This window comes from Trifolium pratense, linkage group LG2 (genome assembly GCF_020283565.1).
Source record: "Trifolium pratense cultivar HEN17-A07 linkage group LG2, ARS_RC_1.1, whole genome shotgun sequence".
NCBI lineage: Eukaryota > Viridiplantae > Streptophyta > Magnoliopsida > Fabales > Fabaceae > Trifolium > Trifolium pratense.
This window is the reverse complement of record NC_060060.1, coordinates 41,303,774-41,324,442: the sequence shown is the minus strand read 5'-3', so window position 1 is coordinate 41,324,442 and position 20,669 is coordinate 41,303,774. Positions and strand designations below refer to the sequence as shown.

General features: G+C 33.4%; 1 protein-coding gene and 1 pseudogene across 1 annotated transcript; one reads left to right on the top strand and one right to left on the bottom strand.

The window, feature by feature from the left end:
- The first annotated feature begins 11,480 nt into the window (after positions 1 to 11,480).
- Positions 11,481 to 14,069, top strand: LOC123908042 (protein DETOXIFICATION 49). Its single transcript, XM_045958549.1, has one exon. The coding sequence runs from the start codon at positions 12,090 to 12,092 to the stop codon at positions 13,707 to 13,709; it is 1,620 nt and encodes a 539-aa protein (XP_045814505.1). The 5' UTR covers positions 11,481 to 12,089; the 3' UTR covers positions 13,710 to 14,069.
- A 4,473-nt stretch (positions 14,070 to 18,542) lies between these two features.
- LOC123904713 lies at positions 18,543 to 20,462 on the bottom strand (annotated as a pseudogene).
- Between the last annotated feature and the right edge of the window lie 207 nt (positions 20,463 to 20,669).

Here is a 20,669-nt window from a genome sequence, read left to right as displayed (position 1 = left end):
CTTATTTGGCTCAGACAGGTTCCTTTGAAGGTTTCGATTCTTGCATGAAGACTTTTGAGAGATAGGTTGCCAACGAGGACGAATCTGGTTACTCGAGGTATCATTTCAGCGGACGCTCGCTATTGTGTTTCTGGGTGCGACGAGGTCGAGTCGACGCATCACTTATTTCTCACTTGCAGTTTTTTGGCTCTCTCTGGTCGATGGTTCGGGCTTGGATTGGTTCTATGGCGGTGGACGCCAATAGCTTACATGATCACTTTGTTCAGTTCACTCAGTCAGTAGGGGGTCAGCGAGCATGACGGTCCTTTATGCAGCTCATTTGGCTCGCTTGTGTTTGGATTATGTGACATGCATGAGAGGAATCACCGGTTGTTCATGAACACAGCTTCTTCTTTGCATGAAATGCTGGACAAGGTCAAATTGTTTTCTTTTTGGTGGTTGAAGTCGACAAATGTTATTTTAGTCTCAAAGTTTCATGGTTGGTGGTCGACACCATTGTTATGTATGAGTTTCACCTGAATGTATTTCTTTGAAGCTTTTGTAAACTTTTGTAGTCTCTATTGACACGCCTTGTGCTGAGAAAATCACTTATTATTTCTCTTTTTATATAGATATAATTCATTTTGGCCGCTTAAAAAAAATGATGGCTGCATAATGTTATTGGTCTCTCGTACAAATAAGAAAGACTATTAGCAAAAATAAAAATAAGAAAGCCTTTTAATTGTTTTCTTCAAATCTTAGTTGCCAGCTTAATTAGTGCCACTAGTACTTTTATTTTTGTTTGGTTATATATAGTTTTTTTTTGTACATATTTTTTATATATTATATTTACTCCACAACATTCTTAATAAAAAAATAAACCGAATATTTTTTTTTTGGTTTGTATAAACGGAATATTTATAAGCTATAGCTAACGAAGCCGGCCAGGACCTATGTCCTTTCCTAACCGATTTTGTTGAAGGGCAAAGGCCAATATTTTACGACGTTTTTTTTCCTCACCATAGTCCATAGGAGTATTAATTAATTTGTTTTTTTGTTAATCCTCTTCACACTTAATTAAATTTCCCATGCACAAATCTAATGAACAACCGAGAATTTCAATATTAAACAATGGGTTTTCAACTGAAAAAAAATGGTTAAATTAATGAAACAGTTTTCAACGTTGAAAACTAACAAGAATCCATCTGCCACATGTCACTTGGAGAATATTTGTGAAGGAACAATTGTTGTATCCATAAAGGACAAATTTTCTTTAAATAAAAAAAGTTTTTTGCATTATACTAGTCACTAGTCAACCAACTATTTGAGCAAACGTATAAATAAAAAAGGAAAATGCTGCTGTGATGACACTAATTAAAGAAATTAAATAAAATATAATATTTTTGAAATTTATGTAATCAATATTTTAAAAATATTACTTTTATTATAGAATTTATCATTTTTATTTTCTTAATTAGTGCCTCAGAAATACAGTTAACTTTATCCATAATAATTTTTTTTAGCATTATACTAGTCACTACTAGTCAACCAACTAGTATTATTATTATTATTATTTGGTTGAATGAGTTTGTGGTGTCAAATTAATGAATTTTGCTTCACAATTTAGTCAACCAACTATTTGAGTACACGTATAAAATGTGAGTTAATAATTACTGGGTTTTAAGGTTGCTTGTGATATTATATGGTAAAAAAGTTGGATTAATGGTTGGAGTTGATGAGTGAAGCAGTAGAGTGACAAAGAAGTTAGGCTAAATTATATGTTTGGTTCTTTAATTTATTTTATGATTTTATTTTGGTTTTTTAATTACTTTTTGTTTCATTTTGATCCTCTAACTTTTCAAACTCAAACGTTAAGTCCAACCCACATATATCATTTAAGGTTATTTTTTAATTATCTTTCATTGGAAAAAACAAATCATCATCTTCAACCCGATTAAAAATTCATTGATTGGGGCTACAATGGTATGAACACACCACCCATGACTGTAACAACCATAAGATAGCTATGGAAGTTGTTGAACCAAGAAAAAGTTTTCATTAAGGATCAATAATTTGAATTTACGAACCCACAACAACAACTCATTCACCTATAGAGTGAGACATGATGAATAACAACCTGAATGTTGTTCATCTCATGTTGTGGAACAATAGTCGTGGTTCACACAGTCACAAAATACGACATGAAGGATAACAATACAATATGAACATAATTAACCTAAAAATAATCAGTGTAAACATAATGAAAAGTGATGATTTGGTCTTTTGGTCTTCAGGGTCGATATTTGAATTTTTTTTTTTATTTAAGAACAATCGTACGAGTTGAACACCAAAACGTCACCAAAAAGATGACATTGAGTTTATGTGAGTCATCGTATCACTTTATGTTGTTTTTTATTTGAAAATTTCGAAAATAATGCTACTGCTGTAAAATAATATCGGCTGAGTCGCGGGTGAATACGCTCTCTTTAAGACGTTTCACGGTATTACTCAAATTGTGCAGAGTAAACTATCAACCGTGAAGTCTCCAGGATAAAACAGCCTTCACAATTTTAATACCGAATTGCTACTGCACTGTAGAATTCGGGCAGAGATACACCCTTCTATTGATTCGATGAATCAATTCAATAATTGATACAAGAGTATCAACTCAATGAAACAACAAGGAAAAGGAATTATTTTGCGTGAAAGAAAGCAAGGAGAAAGAAGGAAAAAATTGTTCAGAAACTGTATGAACTGATGAGATCAAAATAATGAAAGCAAAGACTGCTATTTATAATGCAGTTTCAGAACGAATTTGAATAGTGGGGAACTGATTTTTCTACATTTGAGGAATCAGATGAATTTCAAAAACAAATCACATGTGACCTATTTTTAAGGAACAGATTCTTCTTTTGACTGAGCAACGGATAAGTGCTGACACAGCTTTGAAGACTTGGTTTCAGGCACAATTAACATGTGCGAAATTAAAAACTCACACACTTAAAGAAAAATTAAATTTTTTTCTTTTTCTTATTAAAAAATTAATATATCACCAAGACCCAAGCCCGGCCCGAACCGAACCGAGCCGAGCCGGCCGGTCGGACGGACGGCGGCGGCGGCGCGCGCGTGCGTGTGTGATATTCAACATTGTGTGTGGTCTCCCTTTCTTACAAAAGTGGGTACCCCAAGGGCACACCCTTGGTTGCCACTTAGTGGTATATAAACACTACCAAGTAGTGTGATCTTTCCAATGTGGGACTCAAAGAGTCTTTTTTCAATTCACACTATGCATGGTTCCAATACTTGTGTTTATTTCAATACCAAGTTCCTTCCAAATTCTCATCATGTTCCAACAATCCCCCACTTGAATTTAAAAAAGTTGTTTCAGAAGTAAGATTGTGCATAAGCAAAGGTGACGCTTGTCTTGAACCTTTACATAGCGAGTAAGAGCCCGATTTAACAAGAGTGACGCTTGTCTTGAACTCTATCTCGGATTTTTCTCAAACCGCACACAACCTCTCTTAGGGTGTATTCTTTGGCCCGTGCGTTAATGGCCCTGCACGACTATCCCGTTTCATGAATGATCTAGGAGTTCGCCTCAAAACCCCATAGGAACCGGCCTCAGTTCCACATTCATATAGGTGAGTCTATCTGGAGTACTCCTGAAGCTTGGTACTCCACTCATATCAGAGTCTAGATCTCATTAAGAGTTTCTATTAACTCAACCTTTTACTTCTGCTTCAGGATTCATGCTTCTTATCTTGCATGTTCACGTCCTACCACTCACAACTTGTTGTTTACCCATTGGAACCTAATTCTTGGGATCTCCAGTCTTTTAGGTTGGGTTACCATTATGAGCAATTCATAGGCATTAGTCCTATTTTTACATTAGTATTATAGACTTTCTCTTTAGTCAGTCCTTTCGTCAAAGGATCCGCTAAGTTTTCATCAGTGCGTACATGATCCACTCTTACAGCCCCTTTAGAGATTGACTCTCTCACTGTGCTGTGCTTCCTTCTAATTTGACGTCTTTTACCATTATAAAATCGATTCTTAATTTTAGCGATAGCTGCAGTACTATCGCAGTGGATCAACACAGCTGGCATAGGTTTTTCCCATAGGGGAATCTCAGATAACAAGCATCTCAACCAGCTTGCTTCTTCACTTGCAGTTGCTAGTGCTATTAATTCAGATTCCATAGTGGACTGTGCCAAAATGGTCTGTTTCTTAGATTTCCAAGACACAGCTCCTCCGGCTATATTAAATATAAAGCCACTAGTTGCTTTGGAATCATCTGACAAGGTGTTCCAATCAGCGTCACTGTATCCTTCAAGCACGGCAGGAAATCTCTTATAATGTAATCCGAGATTCATGGTTTTTTTAAGATAGCCCATGACTCTCTCAATAGCTTGCCAATGCTCATTACTAGGTCTGCTAGTAAATCTGCAAAGAAGTCCCACGACATAGGCTATGTCGGGTCTTGTACAATCAGTGGCATACCTAAGACTACCAATGATGCTCGCATATTCAGTTTGTCTAACACTTTCACCAGTGTTCTTAAATAGTTTTACACTAGCGTCATACGGAGTGTTCTTTTCTTTACAGTCATAGTAACCATACTTCTTTAAGATCTTTTCCACATAATGTGACTGATCTAGGGATATTCCCTTCTCAGACCTGGTAATCTTGATTCCAAGAATCACACTTGCTTCTCCGAGGTCTTTCATATCAAAGTTGTTACACAACAGTGATTTCACAGCATTTACGGCAGAAAGGTTTGATCCAAATATGAGTAAGTCGTCTACATAGAGACACATGAAAGTGCAAATGCCATTTTCGAATTTGTAGTAAATACATTTATCACTTTCATTTACTTTGAACCCATTCGACAACATTAAATTGTCAAACTTTTCATGCCATTGCTTAGGAGCTTGTTTTAGACCATACAGAGACTTATCTAACTTACAGACTTTATTTTCTTGTCCGTGGATCACAAATCCTTCAGGTTGTTCCATATAGATTTCTTCTTCTAAGTCACCATTTAGGAAAGCGGTTTTAACATCCATTTGGTGTAAAGTTAAATTAAAAATTGCGGCAATAGAAATAAGTACCCTTATGGATGTTATTCGAGTGACCGGAGAAAAAGTGTCGAAGAAATCTATATTTTCTCTTTGTCTAAAACCTTTGGCGACAAGGCGAGCCTTGTACTTTTCTATAGAGCCATCTGATTTTAGTTTCTTTTTCAAAATCCATTTACAACCAATAGGTTTGCAACCAGGAGGCAAATCTACCAAATGCCAAGTTTTGTTGGATTCTAGAGAATCCATCTCATCGTTAATAGCTTCTTGCCATAAATCTGCATCCAGAGATGACAATGCTTCTTGAAGATTTTTAGGATCTTCTTCTAAAGTATATGCCGAATATTCGGGACCATAGTCTTTAGCTACTCTCACTCTTTTACTTCTTCGAAGTTCAATTTCAGTATTGTTGTTGCTCTCAGAGTTTCTTATCACAGGAATGTGACTTGATTCGGTGCCCCCACTATTTCTTAATTTAAAAGGAAATTTATCTTCAAAAAAATCAGCGTCAACTGATTCTATGATTACTTTAGCATTCAGGTCAAAAAACCTGTAAGCTTTACTGTTTGCAGCATACCCAATGAATACGCATTCATAGGCTCTACTAGCAAGTTTTACTCGCTTCGGGTCAGGTTTCCTGACATAAGCTAGACATCCCCAAGTTCTCAAATAAGACAGGTTTGGTTGTCTTTTCTTTAATGTCTCATATGGTGAGATCATTTTCTTAGACTTAGGGACTCTATTCAGAACAAAGCAAACAGTCAATATAATTTCCCCCCACCAGTGTGAAGCAGCGCCTGAATTTAACATTATAGCAACAACTAATTCTGTGAGAGTTCTATTTTTTTCTTTCTGCTTTACCATTCATTTCAGGGGAATATGGTGCAGTCGTTTCATGTATAATTCCATGTTGTTTATAAAAATCATTAAATAAACTAGAATTATATTCAGTTCCTCTATCACTACGTAATCTCTTAATTTTCATACTAAATTGATTTTCAATTTCATTTACAAACACTTTAAACACATCAAATGCTTCACTTTTATGTTTCATTAGATATACAAAGGTGTAATCAGAACAATCATCAATAAATGTGATAAAGTAACGTTTGTTATTTCTAGTCAAGGTTCCATCTAATTCACATATATCAGAGTGTATTAAATCCATTGGTTCAGATTCCCTAGTTACTGACTTATGTGAACTTTTAGTTATTTTTGCTTGACTACAAAATTCGCATTTTTCTACATCATCAAATTTTAATTTTGGAATTAAGCCTAAGTGACTTAAATTAGATATTGATCGCGAATTAACATGACAAAGTCTAGAATGCCAAATATTAAAAACACACAAGGAATAAACAGAAGTAGAAATTTTATTCAAATTCAAATTGAGATCAACATTTAACTTAAACATGCCGTCAGCGGCGTACCCTTTCCCAATAAAAATACCATTCTTAGTGATGGTATACAAATCAGCCCCTATAGTTTGACTAAACCCAGCCTTATTGAGAAGAAAACCAGAAACAAGATTCTTTTTCATATCTGGTACATGCATAACATCCTTCAGGATCAGAGTCTTTCCGGAAGTAAATTTCAGCTCTATATCTCCAATTCCAGCAACTTCAGAAGTGTGAGCATTTCCCATCTGCACCTTCTTGTTCTCAGCAGTAGTGTATGTTTTGAACATAGCACGTTCATAACAGACATGGCGAGTTGCACCAGTGTCTATCCACCAACCATCAGTAACACCGATCATATTGATTTCGGTGATCATTGCAGCATATGCCTCTTCTACGGCATTCAGATTAGCAGGCCTTGGCCTTGATTTGTTTCTACACTTTTTTGCCATATGACCCGGTTTCCAGCAATTAAAGCACAGAAATTCACCAGCATCATTCTTTGGAGGAGGTGGTGGAGGAGGTTGCTGTCTAGCAATAGGGGCCTTAGAAGGATTCCCATTCTTAATCCGAACAGGTGCAGTACGGTTCTGATTCTTGAAATTTTTGCCCGTAGGCTTCAGAACCGCAGCAGCAGCAGTGGATTTCTTTTTGTTGTTATTGGAGACAACCATAATTTTCTCTTCTTCTTTCATATCTTGCCTGCGAGATTCTTCCTCAATACGGAGGCGAGTAATCAAGCTTTCAATTGAAAATTCTTTAGTTTTGTGACGAAGAATATTTTTAAAATCTTTCCAAGAAGGGGGCAGTTTGTCAATAATAACAGCAATTTGAAACTGTTCATCAAGAGGCATACCTTCAGTAATAATTTCATGTGCAATTTTCTGAATTTCATGAGACTGCGCTTCGACAGACCTTTCATCAACCATCTGATACTTTAAGTACCTGCTCACAGCATATTTCTTTGCACCAGCTTCTTCAGTGTCATACTTTTTGGTCAGAGCCTCCCACACATCTTTAGCAGTATTGTATGATCGATAATAATCATACAAGTCATCAGCAAGTCCATTAATAATATAGTTCTTACATAAGTAATCATGTTCTTTCCAGAGGTGTATCTCTTTTTGCAGCTGAAGCTTTTGAGCTTTAACCTGTGCTGCAGCAGAATCAATTTGATCCTTATCTTTGTCATTCACAGGTTTCTCACCACCATTGGTGACAGTCAATTCATTCGTTCCAGAAGCAGAAGCATCAGGAAGAACAGGTATGTCCTCATTGAGAACATTCACAACCTTTTTCAGAGTTAGGAAGAAATACATCTTCTGTTGCCAGCGTTTGAAGTGCAGGCCTTCAAACTTAAAAGGTTTCTCTGTAGCACCAACAGAACTGTTACCGATAATATCCTCAGTAGCCATGATAGTTTTGAAATCGTCTTAAAATTGTTGTTTTTTATTTGAAAATTTCGAAAATAATGCTACTGCTGTAAAATAATATCGGCTGAGTCGCGGGTGAATACGCTCTCTTTAAGACGTTTCACGGTATTACTCAAATTGTGCAGAGTAAACTATCAACCGTGAAGTCTCCAGGATAAAACAGCCTTCACAATTTTAATACCGAATTGCTACTGCACTGTAGAATTCGGGCAGAGATACACCCTTCTATTGATTCGATGAATCAATTCAATAATTGATACAAGAGTATCAACTCAATGAAACAACAAGGAAAAGGAATTATTTTGCGTGAAAGAAAGCAAGGAGAAAGAAGGAAAAAATTGTTCAGAAACTGTATGAACTGATGAGATCAAAATAATGAAAGCAAAGACTGCTATTTATAATGCAGTTTCAGAACGAATTTGAATAGTGGGGAACTGATTTTTCTACATTTGAGGAATCAGATGAATTTCAAAAACAAATCACATGTGACCTATTTTTAAGGAACAGATTCTTCTTTTGACTGAGCAACGGATAAGTGCTGACACAGCTTTGAAGACTTGGTTTCAGGCACAATTAACATGTGCGAAATTAAAAACTCACACACTTAAAGAAAAATTAAATTTTTTTCTTTTTCTTATTAAAAAATTAATATATCACCAAGACCCAAGCCCGGCCCGAACCGAACCGAGCCGAGCCGGCCGGTCGGACGGACGGCGGCGGCGGCGCGCGCGTGCGTGTGTGATATTCAACATTGTGTGTGGTCTCCCTTTCTTACAAAAGTGGGTACCCCAAGGGCACACCCTTGGTTGCCACTTAGTGGTATATAAACACTACCAAGTAGTGTGATCTTTCCAATGTGGGACTCAAAGAGTCTTTTTTCAATTCACACTATGCATGGTTCCAATACTTGTGTTTATTTCAATACCAAGTTCCTTCCAAATTCTCATCATGTTCCAACACTTTATATGTTGTTCAACATCAATTCTTACATTCAATGTGAGACTTTAATTCACACTTGATATATCTCAACATATTCCATTAAGTGTGAGATTCTTTGTATCCTCGATCCAACGCCAATAATCTCTTCCGTCCCTCCTTAAGTTGAATCGAACTATGGTACCACTGTTGAGTCATGAGGGAGAGCTTCATTGGATTTGATCAGCACATTAAGATAAGATCAAGCATACAAGTGAATTGACATCACATCTTCAACTAAAACCTTATGATCCGTTTGGTGCACATGATATGATATTATAAGAAGAGTGTATTGGATTGAGATTTTATGAGACAATTTTGGCAAAAAAAGTCTTGATGATTTTATGAGATTTTGTTGGACTATATTGATTTTGTGAGATTTTAAAGACTTTTTTACAATCAAGATTTTTAACACATGATTTGAATAGATTTTGAGAGATTTTTTCAAAAGACTTTTTTACAATCAAGATTTCATAACACTTTATATATTAGGAAACTTTTGTATATTAGGAAAATTTTAAAAGAATCAATAAATTTTAATAAAAGAAATTATATTTTTTTGGGAATCCAAAGATTTAAAAAAAAAACTTTACATTTTTTTTACGTATATGTTTTTTTTTTTTGGACATTTTTACGTATATGTTTCTAATCACCAATAAAAAGGTTATCACCACCACCATCTTTGATGGAAAATAGGAGCAGATGAATGTGTGACGAAAAAAATTTGTTTGCCGTTGTAAATAATCAAAACTTTGTAAAAACGATGTAGAATTTATTAAAATATTTTTTTGCAAAAAACATATTTGATAGGTAAAGAAGAAGAAGAAAACCGGTATAATTATGATGAAAGTAAAAAGTCTCAAAGAGTTTGAAAAATTCTCAAGGCTTTTGGGGAGATTGTTGAAAAAGTGAACAAAGAAAAGAAGAAAAACCGGGTGCAGTGATGATGAACTGTGAAAGTAATAAAGAAGAAGAATTTTATACAGATGAAAGTAAAAAGTCTTTGAGAGTTCAAAAAAGTCTCAAGGCTTTTGGTGAGATTGTTGAAAAAGTCTGTCAAGTGTATTTCCAACTAAAAAGTCTCTCAAAATCCATTCCAAACAAGAATCCATCAAAATCGGTAGACTTTTGAATACCAATAGACATTTTAAAAGTAGGAACAAATCTCAATTGAATACCAACGGATTTTGTTGCCCTGAACAAAAAATCTTATTTGTCTTGATTGAATACCACAAGATTTATTTAACTTTTTTAAAAGTCTTGATTGAATAACTCAAGATTTTTTTGTCATAAAAAAGTTTTTAAAATCCCATGAAATCCCAATCCAATACACGCAGGATATCAATTATCCTATTATGTATTTGGTGCATACACTTTATAATAATATTTGTTTTTTTTTTTGTTGTAATTTTTTATAATTATTTTAATTTACTTTTATAGCCGGTGAAAATATTAAATATTTTCCTCTTATATATATTCTAATTTTGGTAGGTTTTTAATTTTTTGAATTATATAAATTACAATATTAATAAAATTTCTATATTGGTATGTTTAATTAGCGCACTCTACCACTACTTAACATTTTCTTTTATTTTATCCTAATTTTCACCAAAGACTGAAGTATATGTCATCTCCTCATTTATATGTTTTTCAATTTCGTCTCTTACATCCTAGAATTCGTAATCCAACACCAGAAACATCTCCTATTTTCCATCAAGTCGAACAAACTCTGATACCATTGTTGTGTCATTGGATTGAATATAACACCAACAAAAAAAATTCTTAATATCCTAGTACAAACAAATTTACCGGCACTTTTTTCTTAAAATGACCGGCTAGGGTTATAAACAAGGTAGATTCAAATATTGTATTGCATCATCAAAATAATTAATACCGACATTGCATTGATTCCACATGAATTTTAACCATAAAACCCAAAACTCAACTTAACAACAGTAAGTCAAGCTGCCATTTTCATAATTAGTCCAATCCTAAAAAAAGTAAAAACGTTCATGTAAACTCAAATTTTGCCTCTTGATTCGGATACACCAATCCCACACGTTCTTTCATGCTCTAGTTTATTTAGACAGTTTCATTCATAAATAAATAAAAAATTTAAAAAGTTAATTTAAAGCAATTTTAAGGCTACATTACATCATTCAACGTAACGTTCCACAATTTAAGTACAACATTTAATTATTTAATCAATACTTTCCTTTTAACTCATTTTCTCATTACAACAAATTCGTTTCCCATCAATTCTTACTTCAAATAGTTGAATTAGGGAAACAGATTATATGCGGTAGATTTTACCACAGTTTCATGTTGTTTTAGATCAAAGCCGTTCAATTTAAATCGTACAATCGAAATAATTTTAAGTAATTTTATGACAGATTAACCTGAATTGTTTGATTTATAATTCATAATTCAGATTTAAAACAGTGTGAAAACTGTGTGATTTATAACCGTAGCAAATCGGAGTCAGTTGAATTAGGTTTCATAAAATTGTTGGTCTCTTATTACACCAAGTCATAGAGTATATATTACGTCTAATTCCATTGCACTTTCTTTCACCTCAAAAATATATTCTATATATCAATTTGTTTTGTAGTAGGACCCTAACTAACGATATATGGGTCGGTCATAAAAAGCCGCTTTGAAAAAACATGGTGAGGTAATACTATTACTCTGTCAACCCTATCTTTCTCTTTCTTTTTCCATTACCATTCACTAGCCGTCCTTCATACTCCATATTCCATATACTTCCAAGATTCTTATTCTTAAGTGGTCCTATCAGGCGTTCGAGAATTAGCCTCTGCAGTTGTCAGTTGTGTCAATATCTGTGTTATTTGTAGAAGTTTTTCCGTTTACAATACACCCGTCATCTTTTTAAATCTTTCTTGACTTTGGTCCTTACACTCTAACAAAGTGTACAAAAAAATACAAATAAGGGTTTGTTGTTTGGTTGATTTTTGCCGTGTGGTTCTATCTGACTCGAGGATTTTGCGTGTGGACGAATTTTAGTTTACACACAAAAAAAAAAAACTCTTGTCCCTCCCTTCTCTCTCTCTCTCTCTCTCTCCCCTTTTTAAATATCCCTCTATTGCTACAACACACTTGCAAAGTGCAAAAACAAAAATCACAAGATTTTGTTAGTGTTTATACACAAAAGAACACACAACTCTTTTCTCTGTCCCTAGTTGTGTCTTATATGCTATTCACACACCATGTGCCAGTTATCATCATCATCATCAACCTCTGTCTCCACTTTCTGTGAAACCAATAACAACCAAACAAATAGTATATCCACAACCAAAATCAAAACACACAAAATCAAACCTGACATGTTATCACCATTGATCCCTAAATCCCCAACAATATTCAAACAAGACCAACCAAAAAAATCCCATTTTTCTCTTGCTCTAAATGAAGCCAAACACATTGCAAACATAGCATTACCTATGGTGTTAACAGGTTTATTACTTTACTCTCGTTCCATTATTTCCATGTTGTTTCTCGGTCGCGTTGGTGAACTCGCTTTAGCAGGCGGTTCACTTGCGATCGGGTTTGCTAACATCACCGGTTACTCTATTCTTTCTGGTCTTGCTATGGGAATGGAACCTATTTGTGGTCAAGCTTTTGGTGCTAAAAGATTCAAACTTCTTGGTCTTACAATGCAAAGAACAATGATTCTTCTTCTATTAACTTCAATTTTGATTTCATTCTTGTGGCTTAACATGAAAAGAATATTGCTTTTCTGTGGTCAACAAGAAGATATAGCAAATGTTGCACAATCTTACATTCTTTATTCTCTTCCTGATCTTGTAGCACAATCATTGCTACACCCTTTAAGAATCTATCTTCGAAGTCAATCGATAACGCTTCCTTTAACATATAGTGCTACTCTTTCTATTCTTCTTCATGTTCCTATCAATTATTTTCTTGTGGATTTTCTTCAATTAGGAATCAAAGGAATTGCTTTAGGTTCCGTTTGGACGAATTTCAACCTCGTTGTTTCGTTGATTATTTACATTTGGGTTTCTGGAACACATAAGAAAACATGGAATGGTTTTTCATCTGCTTGTTTTAAAGGATGGAAATCGCTTTTGAATTTGGCGATTCCAAGCTGCATTTCGGTTTGTCTCGAATGGTGGTGGTATGAAATCATGATTTTGATTTGTGGTTTATTGATTAATCCACAAGCAACTGTTGCATCAATGGGTGTTTTGATTCAAACAACTGCATTGATATACATTTTTCCATCTTCTTTGAGTTTTGGTGTTTCAACAAGAGTTGGAAATGAACTTGGTGCTGAAAATCCACAAAAAGCAAAACTTGCAGCAATAGTTGGACTCTGTTTCAGTTTTGTTTTAGGTTTCTCTGCTTTGTTCTTTGCGATTTCAGTTCGAAACATTTGGGCTTCAATGTTCACAAGTGATCCTCAAATCATTGCTTTAACTTCAATGGTGTTACCTATCATAGGACTTTGTGAGCTTGGAAATTGTCCGCAAACAACGGTTTGTGGTGTATTGAGGGGAACCGCGAGGCCTAAATTAGGCGCAAATATAAATTTAGGTTGTTTTTATCTGGTGGGAATGCCGGTCGCAGTTTGGTTGAGTTTCTTTGCTGGATTTGATTTCAAAGGTTTATGGTTTGGTCTTTTGGCTGCTCAAGGTTCATGTATGGTGACAATGTTGTTTGTTTTGCTTCGGACAAATTGGGAAAATCAAGTAGAAAGAGCTAAGGAGTTAACATCATCAGATTCAAGTGAAGAAGAACAAGAAGAAGAGAAAGGGTTGGTGAGTTCATCTTGTGACACAAAAGAGTCTTCTGATTCATTAGTTTGATTGAGGATTAATTTTTTTTTTCTTTTAAATATTTTATTACATTGAGGATTTATTTTTAAATGATGATCAAATTCATTCTTTCTAGATTTTTTTTACCATTTTTTCTTAATTGTAAGCTAATTGAGGATTGAGGAGAAGTTAATGAGGAATAGATTTGAGGTTACAAGGATTAACCTAAAGATTTGAACATGTATGTATGCTTGAGTGAGGAGTGAAAATTAACCAACTTCAGAGATTTTTGGCTTATCTCATGGCTGAACTCTGGATTATTAGGTCTTCAAATCTCCTTTCTTCTGGGAATCTGAGGGACCATATTGAAATCTTTGCAATCAACACCCTATACATTTTGATTATTGAAAATTTTAGATTAATTTTAACTTTGTGTTAGAATCCAAAATTCTCTTATTGAAATGTTGTACATACCTACATTTTTTGTCGTTCTATATGTTTTTGTATATAGTGTGCCTCCAACACTATATTGACAACGTGCATAATACCATTTCACCAATTCACTCATTATAGTTACTTATTATTATTGTCATTTAACTTGAATCAAGATAATGATATAAGTTGTTTGCTACCCAATTAGTAGATGTTGTTAAATGTTAAGGTAAGAAAAGTTTTCTTTAGTCTCTTTGCACCTAAAAAGACTTGATAATTTTTTGTTGTTTGCTCATAAAATAGACAATTTAGTTCTTTGTATTTAGCGTTGTTTGTTGTTACATATACAATGGTAAAGTAGCTAGAGACATACAATGAAGTGGTGCTACATGTCCTAGTTATGAATTATGTTGACAAGTGGAAGAAACTAGTTCAAGATAGATTCAAATGCAATATTGAAGCCTTTGATCAACTCAACTTAATACAATGAGAACTGTAATTTGCATAAGAGATGATAATGGTAACTTTGCTTAATTAGTAGCATTACAATGAGTTAATGACCTTCATATATGTTGACTTTGAGATATACTCAAAAATTGTGGTAGACAAATTTTATTGTCGCAAGGAGGTTAATTTAGATATAGGTATTTCACTAAATTGCAGAGCTATTTTTTTTAAAAAAAAACTCAAGGACTGTTTTGCTACGAGAAAAACAAATGAGATAGATCATACACTTGTAAAAAGAGTCACATTTTTTATTTGTCCATAAAAAACATGATAAAAATATATTAAGGTCTCATTATAATATGCTCATGAAAAACATTTGATGTACAACCGCAACAAACAAGATAATATATAATATTGTAAGAAGATTGGTTTTTAATTTCCTTTTTTTCAGTAAGAATTACTCAGTTGGTAACTATATTATTAAACAATAATGTTATGTAAACACAAATTTTAAACACAAACCTGACAAATATATTATTTTATAATTTTTTAATCTGCTTCGAAATGCATGCACAGACTCAATTTATCTACTATGTCAAATGCGTGTTTGAAAAACTGTGTTGAAATAACACATCTCATTATTAAAGGATTCTGAGTTTCCTTTTGCAAATGTTTATATCAGTATCGTTGTAACACATTTCTTAAACCTCAAACTAGATTTAATGAATATGAGATATAAGATTTATGTGAGTCGTGTTTGAGTCATCTAAATATGTTCGGTCCATATCTTGTATACTCGGCAAATCATCATATAATCACATTTTTGAAATATTCATTATTTTTTTTTAAGAAGGAAATATTCATTATTAAAGGAGAATAGTGATATGATAAGTGGTAAGGAGATTATGCTTACTAATTGGAAGCCACCGAGCGGCAGCATTGTGTAAGGAGAATAACAGAGCGGGGTGTGATAGCATCATTCGGGAAAACCGCTCGAATAGATTTTTGATAATCCATTTTAAAATGATAAATAAATTTAAATAAGTCAATTCAAACGGAGAGACGTACATAAATATACAAAAAGAACACATGTACTACATAAGTGATTGAATTGAAATGTGATTAAAAGAATATGCCAAAAAAGGAAGGTGAAAAGAAAAAGGAAAGTTTGAAAAGGTATGCCTGCCTGCCGTCTTGTGCGGATAAAATGGTTGGTGGACTGACTGACTGGCCAGTGGGATTTGCGCGTTAACTAAACTAAACACTAGCTGGAGGGAGACTCACTTCTTCTGTCGGTTGCTTAAGAAACCAAAATTGACAAATCCTACTTTCATTATTCAGCTGACCCTTTCAGGTGTACTATTAGTATTTTTTTTCTAATAGATTCCACACAAAACAATTTGAAGAAAAAAAGGGGAATTTAGAATGTTCCATTGTGTATATGTTTTGACCAACTTAGTTAGTTTAGTTAGCCACTTCTTTTCTTGTACTTAGTGAAAGTTAATAGTGAAAGAATTGATATGTATGCTCTTTCTAGAAGAAAAATATATATAAGTCCTGGCGCAGAGTCACGACATCAATGTGAGAATAGATGTATCAATCTTAATGTTGACGGTTATTCGAACCATGGTGTTAATGTCATGATTGACATTAAAAGTCAATCATTCTGATGTCAACTGAAAAGTGGTCTGTTAATTATGAGCAAATTAAATATGTCTTAGCCCAGTTTAAAACATTTTTATTTATTAAAATAGTTGTTATATTCGTTCAAATAAATAGAATATGCATAAGAAAAAAATATATAAATTCAACATGATAAATTAAAAGGGAAGAATATACAACATAAATTCATACTATCATTTTTAAGTTAATAACATAAAACAACAAAATATGTGCAAAAGTGAAAAAAAATTAGCTCTCTCAAACTCTGTGATTTTCTTCAATTTTTGTCTTTGCTTATTTTTAAAAATAAAAATATGCAACTCAATGTGAAAATTTGCCATATCAATATACTAGCTCTTACTAAGTCAAAACAATTTCGTGCATTTCAAACAAAGAATTTTGAATGATCAACTAAGAAGAGAAATTAATGCCTAATCATTCTAGAAACCCCCTCAACTCATTTACTTTGTTTGCCCTCTAACTTAAGTTTGTTGTCAAACACTTGTATGCAATCCAACGAAAACTTGTCAATTATTCATGTTTAATTATTGCCTGTTCCACTAAAAAATTGTCAAACATTTTTGAAATTAATCCTTTACTTTTAGACAAAATAATAATGAGCTTTCCGACTTTATAATGTCAATTACTACATGATACATCATACTCTCATATAAGAACGTAATAGACTACATCATGTATCATTGTCACCAAAGTTGTTATACTTAAATAAAGTTGTATTTTTCTTGTTAATTTTCTTTTTTCGGTTTCCAATATTTCAACAAGTATGAATATATGTAGCTAGAAATCAAACAATATCTAGTAGCACTAGCTTGTTGGCCTAATAATAACTTGGCTTATATCCACCATAACCCTTGTTTCTTATCCCATCTTATGATGCTTCACACTTGGTCAAAATTAGCAGCTTCCATTATAAACCTAGTGCACCACATGTCTAATGTGTAACTCTTGTCTCTTGTATATTTTCTTTGCACACCTTATGCTATAGTGTAATTATTTTTTATAAAAAATAAAATAAAATAGAAAATCTACTCTAGATGTTTTAATATATGTTTAGCTTTTGTTTAACTATATACATTAGGTCCCTTATGATTATGTTAACTTTTAATTTTATCCCTTACATTTAAAAAATATAAATTTATTCTCTTACATTTCTATCGTTTGGATTAGTTAGTCATTTCTACCAGTTTTGTCACATTTGGCAAATAATTTGCATATGTGGACAAACACGTATGAACACTTGGACATACTGACACGTGTATAGTTCAAACAGTGCTAGTGACAAAACTAATGGGAATAACTAGCTAATGCAAATGGTGAGAATGTAAGGGACCAAATTGATATTTTTTTTAAATGTAAGAGACTAAATTGAAATCTAAAATAAATGTAACAGATCAAATGTATAGGCCTTTAGTTTTCTTAAAATAAAATAAAAAGACCAGTGCACCACATGCATGCTTTCAACAGAAACAAATTTTCTGCTATTAAGTTTTGACACAGTTTTACATCACAACCTTACAATAAACAATGTGTGGCTGAGATTGCTTTCTATAATCAACGGCGAAGATTCAAAATTGTGTTAAATACAAAGTTCTTAGTGATTTAATAAATACAAAAGTAAATACAACATTTAATACCAAAAAAAAAGTGTAGGTTTTAGTCCAAAAAAAATTATACAATAAGTTAAGTTTATTGGGCACCGAAGAGTGAAGACCGACTATTTTACTACTAGCACCACAAACCTACAATTTTACTAAAACTAATAGAGTCCATCTTCACACCTTTTTTTTATGTCCATATTAGATGACCTAGTATCCATCCTTGACCCACAAATATGTACCAAAAAGGCCCAAATGCGATTTTTTTAAGATAGTCCCAAATGAGAAATTTTCGATTTTTTAAACAAGTCCCAAATATGTATTGATATCATACTAGATCAAAAAAAAAAAAAAAAATACTATGCTCAATAGCTATCAGATGGTATCGGGGAAAAACCTTGTCGAACCCGTCATTCTGATCCGTTTAACCCAATCTTTTAGGCGAATTAAATTGAAGTTTTGAACTGAATCCCTTAATTTGAAAAAATAAAAACAACTATTTTTTTTAAAAAAAAAAATCATGTGAATTACAACACCAAATCATTAGCTAACTACGATTAATTATATGTTTGACAATTTTTAGAATAAACGCAATAAATCAATGTGAATAACTCCTTTTTTTTGTCAAAAAAAATCCAAATATTTTACTTAAACTAGATAACAAAGGTTCAAAGTATAAAGACTCCTAATAATAAAAAAACTTAAACTAGATAACATGCACCTAACACTACACTTCTTCCTTGGCATCATCATCTTTCACAAATTTACCCCAATAAGAATGTTTCTCCCACACAGTTGACATTTCTTCAATTGGAACTCCCTTGGTCTCTGGTAGAAACTTGTAAATAAATGTGCTCATCACAATAACAAAAAATGCAAAGAAGATAAACAATCCAAACTTCATGTGACAAAGCATTGTTGTAAAAATTTGAGCAATCACAAAGGTGCATATCATGTTAACGGAGACATTAATACTCTGAGCAGCCGAACGAACTTCGAGCGGAAATATCTCACTAGGCACCAACCATCCGAGAGGACCCCAAGACCACGCAAATCCCATTACGTACACACAAATGCACAACACAACAATAATGGCATACCATTTTGGCAATATACCCGGGTCACCGTCAACTCCAAACTTAAGAGCAATAGCTATAGCTACAACAATCTGCAAACAAAATTTAAATTAGAAACAAATTTAAAATTGAATTGATATTGTATAATTTATTTAAATAAAGTTTATCTAACAAACCTGACAAATAAACATCTGAATACCGCCTTCTAAAAATAGAGTTCTTCGTCCAAATTTATCAACGGTAGCAATTGAAACGAAAGTGGCCAGCATGTTACATCCTCCGGTAATCAATGCTGACATGAGAGAAGCAGTGCCACTAAAACCAATAGTTTTGAACAAAACCGGAGCATAAAATGTAATCACATTCATGCCGGTGAGTTGTTGGAAGAACGGAATAGCTATTGCCATTGTAAGTTGAGGTCTATATTTTCTATTCAACAAAGACATCCAAGGATGTTTAACTGTTTTTGAAATATCACTAGCCAAAACCAAATCTTGAAACTCCTCATCAACATCCGTGGTACCGCGAATTTTAATCAATTCTTCTTTGGCTTTGTCGTTTTGACCGCGTTCAATCAAGGAATTTGGCGAGTCCGGGAGGAAGATAGCACCTATGATGATCATTATCGCGGGGACGGAAGCAAAACCCAAACTATAGCGCCATCCTTCTCCGTTTTTCAGTTTGTCGAAAAAGTAATTGAGGATATTAGCCACAAATATGCCTATGGTTATTGCTAATTGGAACATATTATTAAGAGCTCCTCTGTACTTGTAGGGAGCAACCTCGGATACATAGATTGGCACACTCTATAAAACAAACAAAAAAGTGTAACATTAATTTTAACCTAAGTATAATTAAATTGAAACATCAAACTAATACATACATAATTAAAATTTATAAATATGAGATCTAATTACATTACAAAAATTAATTTACCTGATTAGCACATCCAATTCCGAATCCAAGTAACATACGACCAACAATGAGCATCCAAACTTCTTGAGCAAAGCCATTCAAAGCAGCACCGGCAAGAAAAAGTACACCTCCGGTAATCATAGTCAGACGCCTTCCAAACAATCGAGTAATAATAGACGCCGCAAGAGACGCTACAAGAGCGGCCAAATACAACGAGGAGGTGAATAATGTTAATGTTTGGCTATCGAATTTGCAGTATTGGTTGTCGGATGGTTTTATATTAGCCTCCTTTTCGTAGACATTTGGAAAGAATTTCTTTAGAAACGGATCCATAGATGTAACTCCACCTACACAAAGTACATATATAACATTACACAACATCAACATAGACATAACTATCGAGCAGAAACATGCGAATGCACGAGTATTTTACCTGAAATACCAAGATCATAACCAAAAATTAAACCACCAAAAGCAGCAGTAAGACAAGTGATGAAGACTCTAAAAGTGAGCTTTCCGGGATAATTTTTCCCAGAGCCATTATTGATGATAGCACCTGGCATTGTGTCTCCTAAGAAAATATGTGAAATTTAACTAGGAAAATATGTGAAATTTAATCTAGTAGAAGATGGCTATATATATTAATTGGTTTGATTATGATATACACGAATATTGGATTGTGTTATTTGTTTTTTTTTTTTTGACAAAGATTGTGTTATTTTTTAAAAGTATTTTGTACAATAGGATCGATCATACGGAATGGATGAGTTTGATTTTGGATATATTCAATTAAAAAATTTTACATAACAAAGAGATTTACATATGCTCACCTTTTTTACGGAAAACAAGGATTTGAAATTTTT

What these genes read in the sequence shown, in the direction of transcription:
- LOC123908042 (XM_045958549.1), top strand. Translation starts at nt 12,090, where the DNA reads ATGTGCCAGTTATCATCATCATCATCAACCTCTGTCTCCACTTTCTGT.